Source organism: Oculina patagonica, chromosome 1 (assembly GCF_052425735.1).
Source record: "Oculina patagonica isolate OP01 chromosome 1, crgOcupat, whole genome shotgun sequence".
Lineage (NCBI taxonomy): Eukaryota > Metazoa > Cnidaria > Anthozoa > Scleractinia > Oculinidae > Oculina > Oculina patagonica.
In genome coordinates, this window is record NC_135758.1 from 35,317,619 (window position 1) to 35,327,386 (window position 9,768).

Here is a 9,768-nt window from a genome sequence, read left to right on the forward strand (position 1 = left end):
ATGTATGTCAGCGGTCTCGTTGTCTAATGACAAAATGGCGGACAAAGCGAAGCTTTTGTAAGACCAAAATTTAGTGTAAATATATTGCCAATTTCTCGCAGTCCCAGTGAAGTTACGAGTACATGTAAGATGGTAACATCGAACGCGCACAGAATTAATACTAGGAGATATAATTTTGGCTTAAACAACGAGCAATGCCATGTCTCGCAGCTTGGTTGACAAGGTTATAAGGCTGTGCGAAAGTCGCGGTTTTTCAGTGGAGTCACGCATTGGAGGTGCTCTTGGAACAACGTATACTTACCACTTTGGACCGCTTGGTACAGAGTTGAGGCGTAACTTGAGAAATGCATGGTGGAATGATGTAGTTAGATCGAAGGGCAATATCTATGGTTTTGAAACAACGAATGAGCTGATAACACAAGCTGCTGGCCAAACGCCTACGACAAACAGCGAGAGAGCTGCACCTTTGATCGAGAATACCAACACTTTAACTCAGTTGTTTAGGGTTATTCCTGGAATTGCCGTTCCTTTTGGGGCTGCATGGAACAGAAAATACTATACAAAGCCAGAGAATGATAATTATATCCTAAGGTATTTGATATCTTGAACTTGGCTTCTTGTCTGATTGATCAGTAAAAGAAGCGGGGCAGCAGTACAAAGAGGAGCTTAAACAAACTCTGCTTTATGATGGCTGGTGCATAATGATTTTTGTTTCTGTGTCTAAAGCAGAATTCAATTAAGCTGCTCTTTATACTTTTACACTAACTGCTTCTCAGGGACACCTTGTTTTTATGGACAGTGTGTTAAGTTACCCAAAGGGGGTGAATAGAGTTCCCAATCCACTATCCATTATCCATAGGGTGATGGGTCCATCTTCTTTTTTTTTGCCCTTTTTTTATTGATAAGTAATTTATAATTTTAAAATTTATATTGAAAATGGTAAATAAAATGAGGAAAAATTAAAAAAAAAAATAAAAATATTTTTTTGTGAGGGAGGGGGGAGAATTTCTTTATTTTTTTGATTGGCTAGTCTTAAATTTCATTGTTAAGAATCCAGCCAATCGAATGATGTGTTCCTAGCAGAGCCACTTGCTCCTTGTGCCCCAGGCCCAGCTGGCTAAGAGAGACAGGGAGTTCTGGGGACGAGAATGGGCTGACTAAAGACCATGGTCTGAACTTTGCTTAAAATCCACAAATTATCCCATCTTCAAGACAGGCAGAGTTTGAAATCTGGGCCAAAATTCTCAGCTGATCTGCAATCTGCCATATTTTCAAAATCTGTGAATCTATTCAACTTATTGCAAAAGTCCACAATCCATGCACTTTTTTAAGCCAGATCTGTTGACTCGCAAACCTGCTAACCCCCTATCCCTTTCCAGTGTGCCGGATCAAGCCTGTACATTTCTCTTGAATTCATTGATAGATAGAGGTACACCCAGCTCTGCATACAGGCTACATGATACCGTAGAATTCCGGTTATAAGCCCTGGGCTATACACTCGTAGGGTTTTGGGTGGGCTATAAGCGGAGGGGCTGTATTCGGGAGGGCTATAAGCGGAAGGAAAAAACGTTTCGAACGAGCCTCGGGAGTGTTGATCGAAATACGTTTTAAGTTAAAAACGCACAAAAAAGCAACATTTAGCCCTGTTCAGTACTGTCATCCGGTAGAGGGGGGCTATTCCGGGGGGGGCATAACCGGATGTATTTTTGTTTCCAGGTTGATGGGCCTATAACCGGGGGGTTTATAAGCGGGGGGGCTTATAACCGGAATTTTACGGTATTTTGGTTCTAATGCATTTCTTTGTAATGTACAGATCCTGTGAGAAGGAAGTCATGACCCTTGAATTCTTTTGTGCTGAAAACAGAGTAACTGATTGGACAAATCACTGGAAAAGACAAAGACTTGTCTGGTGGAGAAAATTTGCAAATGTTCGCTCTAATTTCAGTGTTTATGACAAACAAGCAGATCTTGAACCTGGTTTACACAATCAGACCTTTATTCAGGTAAATAAAGATTTATTTCATGGTCATGCAATGCAAAATAACTTACATGTATCATTTATTTTTAAATGATAATGAAAATGCCAACAGTCTCTTACTTAACTTAATAAGTAGTACCGTAATTAAAATGATAGTTAAAATAATGTAGTTGACAGTGCATGCTAAAAACAGATTACGTCCATTAACATTATGTTTCATACTTAGTTATTATTTGCTTGCTTCATTGAAACATCAGTATTAAAGCCAACAGAAATAACATTATCATCAATTGTATGACTTGACTGTAGTGCTCAACAGTTTGATCTTCTGACCACAGTAAAGATACTACAAGATTGAAATTAACATTCTTTCTTTCAGAGGTGTCTAAAGGAAAGTGTCTGTTGGCCTCAAAACATTCTTTGATCTTTGGCTCATTACAGGAGTTGTCTTTGCTCCAAAAAAATAAAATCCACAATGATTTCAAATAGCCAGTTTACTGTAATGTTTGATGTTTGGTCACAAGGGTCATTGTATACAGTATATTTGAACTTTCTTTTTTTGAACTTCCTTTCTTTTCTTGGTTCCACAGTATTCTTTCCCATGGGGAAAGGAATCAATTGACTCCATGACCGTCAGGTCTGACCTTCACAAGCGTTTGACAAATGAAGAGTGCAATGTACTACCATTCAACAAGGAATCATTACCCTATGTAATCCAGATCAAAACTGATTTCAATACAGGTAATACCCTGGGTGCAGTACTGAAATATTGTAAATCTGTCTAGTACGTTTTATTTTTGTTTGGAAAAATAGTAGTGGTGTCCAATAGACCTCAGACAAAATTGTCTTTATTTTTTATATGTAGAGCTAAGATGGTGTTATTTAAGTCAACCTCGAGGCCAATACCTTCATGGAGTTCATAAAGTTTCCAGTCTTTTCTTCAACTGAGCACAACTGGTTATCATGCTACCTGATAGAGATATACATGTAGACTGTGCAGCACCCATATAGATAGCAATTAATTTATAAGGTAAAGGTAAAGTCTGTCTCCGAGCCATGAGGCCCATACAGCCGGAGCTTATCCCAGTTTCCATAGCTAGCGACTAGGAGTATTGCTACTCCCCCTGGATGGGATGCTAGTCCATCGCAGGGACCCCCCAGCAGTAAATTTGCCAGTACCCATTTATACACCTGGGTGGAGAGAGACACTGTGAGAGTAAAGTGTCTTGCCCAAGAACACAACGCAGCACCCCGGCCAGGCCTCGAACCCGGGCCGTTCGACTCAGAGTCGAGTGCGCTAACCATTAGGCCACCGCGCCTCCCACAATTAATTTATATTAATGAGTATTATGGTGTGCCAGTAGTTGGCAATACTGCCGATATGCCAAAGCCCCCTGGGTTACTACCCTATACATGTAAAAGGAGTTTTGGAAGGGTTCTCTTGGGATCAAGAAAACTTTGACCCCGGTGGGATTTGAACTTATGACCTCCGGATTAGATCTACCGACGCAATCTGTTACCTTGTTTACTACAACTCCTTTGGAGAGAGTTTTGAAATTCAGAAGAATCAAATAGAAATCATCCATAAGATTTGCCCAGCCATACCTGATGAAAATGTGATACAATTTATGTCGGGCTCAACTTTTGATTTAGTCAAGTGTCCTTGGTCCTGAAAAAACACTTTCAATGTTTTTGTTTCCTTTGTTTAGGATTTATGGCATTGTTGATGGATGCATATCAAGAGAAGGAGCGGTCTGATTCGAGTGGAAATGTAAACCTCTGCACAGTTCTTTACTTGCATCCTCAGCTGGCTCCCATCAAAGTTGCAGTTCTTTCTCAAATCCCTCAACAAAATGAGCTTTGTGAGCTGGCATTGCAGCTGTCATCTGAGCTTCGAGAAGCAGGTGGGTGTGTGTAATGTAAAAAAAAAATGTAAATGTAATTTATTTACCCACGTAACACCGAAGAGCTTAGAGCTCGTTGAGACGTGTACGTGCATCGAAGATCGAAATGGAATTTGAAGTGTTGGTTTAAGTGGAGGGAGGAAAACCGGAGAACCCGGAGAAAAACCCTCGGAGCAAGGACGAGAACCAACAACAAACTCAACTCACATCATAGTACTAACTATGCTCACATATGGCACCGGGCCGGAATCGAATCTGGGCCACATTGGTGGGAGGCGAGCGCTCTCACCACTGCGCCACCCCTGCTCCCCTGTGTCTGTCTAATAGGTGACCCGCTGGTGAGTGGGTTGGAGTTCAAGTTTGTTAGGTTACATATGGCTATTTCGAGAAAAGTTGTCCCACAAAAGTGTTAGCAAAAATGACAAAAGTGGGTATTATGGGGTGCCCTTCCTTGGTTAGGGGTATTATTTATAGGGGGGGGGGGAAATGCCGCTCAAGTGAACTTTGATCAAGCAACAGTAAACTACCACTACTCATAGCACCTTTCGTCATTGTCTCGTGGGCTTTTACGCTTTTGAAGGACAACCTTTCTCGAAACAGTAAATCGCCTTTTGGAAGGACACAGACAATGCAAAGATTTTAACCATGCGTGTAGAAGTATTCTTCTTGAGTGATTTTTATGGTAGTGTGTCGGAGAAGCGATGTCAAGGTACAAAATACCCAGATACTCATTGCGCATGTATCACCAGACGATAAAAGTTGTTAAATTGTGCCATATTTAAAAGATAACAAATCAAACCATCAACTGCGTTTTACGTAGAATAGACTGCTGTTCCTCAACAATGCGTGTTGCGTTAGATTGACAAACTGTCGCGTCCGGTTCAATTTAAGAAATTTACTTTGTACACCACGGCTACTCATTCTGTGTGTCTTACATAAGATAATTTTACCTTATTAAGTTTATTTGGGAGGCGCGGTGGCCTAATGGTTAGCGCGCTCGCCTCCGAGTCGAACGGCGCCGGGTTCGAGGCCTGGCATCCGGGCGCTAGCGATTGTGTTAAAACTCTCACAGTGCCTCTCTCTCACCCAGGTGTATAAATGGCATGGGTACCGGCGAATCGTTACTGCTCGGGCGGGTAACCCTGCGATGGACTAGCATCCCATCTAGGGGGAATTAGCAATACTCCTAGACGCTTAATGCTACGGATACCGGGATAAGCTCCGGCCTTTGTATGGGCCAGACTAGGCTCTGAAGCAGACCTTACGACATTGTATTGTAAGTTTATACTACTAGTGTACTTACTAGACTCCTTTATTTCAAGGAATCAGCACACAGTGTTCCCTGCATGCCAATGCAGATGAGTGCTATGCTTATCAAGATGAAGTTGGAACTCCATACTGTATTACAATCCTGGACACGACACTCACCAATGGAGTAGTGGCGTTTAGAAGCAGGAACACGACTCTTCAGGAATACATGCACATGTCAGACATCTTAAGCACTGTTAATTCACACCTTGGGTTGAATGCGCAAGTGCAACACTTGAATGTTATGTGACGCCGCGCTTGATTCAGCGTACAGTGAAGCACATTTTATGCTTGGTGAATATAGTGCAAAGTACATGTATAAAGCGATTTTCAAGAATGTATTGAGTTCAAATCGTTCAGTTTGCATGATTTTCGCACCCCGCTCAACGATTTTGAAAGACCAATGTCACTACTCGCAGTAAGTCAAGAGAATCGTTATCTATGAAAAATAGAAATACGCAAAGGACACGATGGTAATAAAGGAACATCGATGATTATCAAAGCTGCATTTATTGTGATTCGTTATAAAAAATAAACCAAAAATTAAAAATAAATAAATAAATATATAAATGAATGAATGAATGAATTAATTAATGAATAAGTTTTGCATTGTAAAGATTTCGTTTAATTTGGAATCGTTTTGTACGTAAGGAGACTTGTTGTTATAGTTTTTAAGGCAATGAACGGTTTGGCACCTAAATACCTTAGAAATTTGTTTTGCATCATGGACAATGTTACTGTACATTAAGCCTCACTCCTACTTCCTGCGACGCGTTTTCTTCCCAATCCTCTCCCGAGTAGGAATCCGAGATGGTGCTCGCCCCATCAAAATGCGTTCGCTCGCTAAAATACACCTGCATTGTAGGCTGTGTCCATAGCCGTTTAGAATTTTGGGTGTCACGTTACCTCCACTCTGTATAAGGCGGACACCTCTCTGGTGGATTTCCATGGTTTTTTGGGAAAAGGGGGGACGTTTTTTTTTAAAAGTAAGACACCGACAGTTGGGGACGGTCCCGACGGTGTCCGTCCTAGAGAGAGTTGACTGTTTACAAATGAAATTTTCTTATCATCTTTTTTTAAAGCATTCGAAATAAATTTTGCTACCTTTTTTATCGAATTCTAAAATTAATCCCTCATAAAAATAGGAAAAAATCCCACATTCACAACAAACAAACAAAAAAAAATCATTTCTGCGTACGAACGCCAAACGGCAGACGGCAGAAGTTGAATTTTTGCCGTTCGCGGGAAAAATAAACGTCGTGCTTAACTTCATTAATATTTTTTTAGGGAAACGCGCGACAAGACGCAGAGTGAGGCTGCTACAGGCGTGTGCACGCTTTCGGTGCTTGCGCCTTCCGAGAAGCAATTTAGGGAAAAGCCCCGCCAAGATTTTATTTATGAAAATTCAGCGGCACATTTTGTGATTTCTACCAAGAATGTTTAAACACATAACTTTTCTCATCAATAATTCAAGTGCATGCTTTTCAGCTTGGCGACATTTGTCGAATTCCCACTTATTTACGCACAATAGTCTCAACGAAAAAATTCTGATTGAACAAAGCACATTTGTCGAAGTTGCCATGAATTTTAATCGCGTATATGAAGAAGTCTCAAAGGACAAACCGATCATTTTGGTGTCACCGCTGTGTGCTATGAAGCTGACGGAGTCGTTCATTTTCTTCCATATGCTCCTGCTTCTGGTAAGCCAACGTTTCATTTTCTATTTTCTTAAGAGTTGTTAATTCGACTAGTTTTTATAGCTTTTGTAGCTTTTTGTTTTTAGCTTTCGTTTCAATTTGGGCGCTTTAACATTTAAACTGGTAACCATTCTGTTGTGAAATTTTCGGCGTCCTTATCGGTGACGCCGTAAATAAAGAAATCGTTGTTTAATCAGCTAGTTTAGTTGTTAAAATACTCATTGAATCAGAGATAATTTTTTTCTTCGTGAGCAATCCATTGGGTAAAGTGCTTCGTACGAATGGCTGTTAGTTAGAATGTTTACACTGCTACTACACATGATACTTTTTCTTTCGTAGTTCAGTTGTTTTGGAGTGCTGCCGTGCACATTTATCACCCGCGACCGTAAAAGGTCGTTTTCAAATTCTGTGTTGGAAAGAGAATTTGTTAACATAACGGCAGTCATTTCCATTACCTGAACAAGTTTTTCTTGCAGGCTGAATGAGACTTTCTAACAGCGATCAAGGTACTGCAATTGACTGAAGTAGGCGTGCCTTTACGACGCATTTCTTTGTCCGAGTTCACGCTGGTAAATTTGCTTACAACTCCCTACAACATCTTGTTTCGTCAAATTTCAGGTAAAGGAAAATTGTTTACCAATGATTTGTCTAGAATATAGAATTTTACAAAAATGGTACTTTGGAAGTCGGTTCATTTGAATTCTGTTATATGCTCGGTTTCCACCGTTTGAGGTACTGGTTGATAAGTTAGTAACCTTAACTACAGCGGTTATTAGCGGTTCTTGCCGGAAAAGGTAATCATATCTTGATGTTCCAGCGAACTGTCCAAATTCTTAGAACTAACATGTCTATGAGTGAATAAAAGTAAAAAAAAATGTTGCTTTTATGAAGTCACTACAAAATGTCCCTATATTTTTTTTCTGGCAAAATTATGAAACTTACACGACTGAGAATTTGCATTGTGAAAGAAAACTTGCCAAGAAAAAATAAATGGCTGAAACAGTGCTTTATTGATGCTTCAGCCTTAATTATTTTTCTCAATATTTAACACAGACGTTGAATCAAGGTACAGTACCAGCCATTTTGGATTGCAGTGTGGAGCTCTTGGACTTTGGCGCACAAGGACAGTTCACTGTTGAAAACATTTTAATCCAGGTAAGTACGTACTAACATCATTGTTTTGTTATTTTCTGTCGTTCGCCCATCAACGGTTCGGTTTCAGTCCAAGAGTGATCAAAATCTGATACATTTGCGACTGTCTTGCAAAGAAAGTAGTTTGCTTTAGGGTACTTTACTGAAGTTTAACTGACGATCAAAATTCAAAATAAAATTTTTACTTGACCGTAAAACTGAAAAGGTTAGCATCCAACTCATCAACTTTATCGAAACTTTCAAGAGGGGACATGGGGGGACCCTGAACACCGCAAAAATAATACATAAACACCGCATCACCGCAAGAAAATTTGATGAAACACCGTCACCGCAATATAATCAAGTTACTTACCAATAAAAACGTATTAGGATTGGGTTAAAGATTAAATAGACAATATTTGATTGTATTTTGTTATAAATTTAACATAGAAGGACGGATTAACGAAGATAACAGAGATAAACGTTAGACAAGAAACCGTAACACCGCTAATAATTTCGTTTCACCGAACACCGTAGGTTAAAAAACACAAACATCGCACACCGTAAGGTTTGAGATCACCGCAACACCGCAAGATTTGATTTTATTCACCGCAACACCGCATAAAAAAATTAGCAACACCGCAAACCCCCATGTCCCCTCTTTCAACTATTGTTATATTTCTAATAACTTACTATTAGAGAACTATTCCTATGATTTGATGGTCGGTAAATCAGAACCAAACTTGTTCGACAACGTTCGACTTGACAAAGACATATAAAATGATTAAATTATATTCCCGTTTTCTTTATGAACGCAAATATTTTGAAAAAAAAAAAATTCAGCCATTTTGAATCACAGTGCGGTGTGGCTCTTGGACTCTAACGGCAGTTGATTTCAGATAACTGAGTACATTATGCCTCATAGAATCTTGTAATAACATATCTATGAGACCAATTAAGTTAATAACTTAATTTTAAAGAAAATTGTTAAGTAGGAAGTATTATCTTGATGTTATATTATGCCAGATCACAATTACTATTTTGGGAGTCAACGTAAAACTGTCGAACAAGGTTTTTTTTTTAATTTTAAGAATTAGTTTCCTATATTTCAATGGCGTATTTATCAGTACAATAGAACCATACACAGAAATTAGCTTAATTTAATGATGTTTCCGCCTTTTCCCTCCAGGTTGAACGCTGACAGATTATGTTAAGAGGTAGTGCAGCCATTTTTGATCATGTTGCCGTTTGTACTGCTCTTGGACTCTGTGGGCACAAGTTAACTATTGGTCACAATTGGAAATATCTCATTTCAGATAAGTTTCTCGTTTCTTTTGTCTTTGTTGTTTTGTTATATTTTGTCGTTTAAATGTAATGTCTACTTACCATATCAATTTATTATCAAGTATCTTACAATGAAAATCATAAACTGTAGAGAATTGCTTTGATGTATCACGAAATTCCCTTAACTAACATTGAAAGATATGTAAAAAAATGAGAAAGAAGAAGTTAAAGGAAACCTCCACTCTTACTACTAAACAAGTTGACGTTGAATTGTTTGAAATAATGCCATAATTCCAAATTTAAAACAACTTTTAATAGCAACAAAAAGTGGAAAACATTATCGCAATCGCCCCAGTGTTTCACACAATAGATTTGATGTTTTCTTACAATAGCAGCAACCATTACACGTCATAAAATCCAAAATGGCAGCGCGCGGGAAGTTTTAAAGTGATTGACGTTATATTAT

At 39.1% G+C, this 9,768-nt stretch overlaps 1 protein-coding gene and 1 long non-coding RNA gene across 2 annotated transcripts; both read left to right on the top strand.

Moving 5' to 3' along the window:
• The first annotated feature begins 27 nt into the window (after window positions 1–27).
• LOC144666670 (DNA polymerase subunit gamma-2, mitochondrial-like) lies at window positions 28–5,692 on the top strand. The gene is made up of 5 exons (XM_078528062.1): window positions 28–591; window positions 1,814–2,003; window positions 2,569–2,719; window positions 3,688–3,882; window positions 5,205–5,692. Exons 1-5 carry the CDS (start codon window positions 200–202, stop codon window positions 5,438–5,440), a joined length of 1,164 nt encoding a protein of 387 aa, XP_078384188.1. The 5' UTR covers window positions 28–199; the 3' UTR covers window positions 5,441–5,692.
• Window positions 5,693–6,779: 1,087 nt separating this feature from the next.
• On the top strand, window positions 6,780–8,039 carry LOC144666863 (uncharacterized). The gene is made up of 3 exons (XR_013573245.1): window positions 6,780–6,890; window positions 7,364–7,505; window positions 7,941–8,039. It is a non-coding gene; the product is annotated as an uncharacterized LOC144666863 (long non-coding RNA).
• The last annotated feature ends 1,729 nt before the right edge of the window (window positions 8,040–9,768 follow it).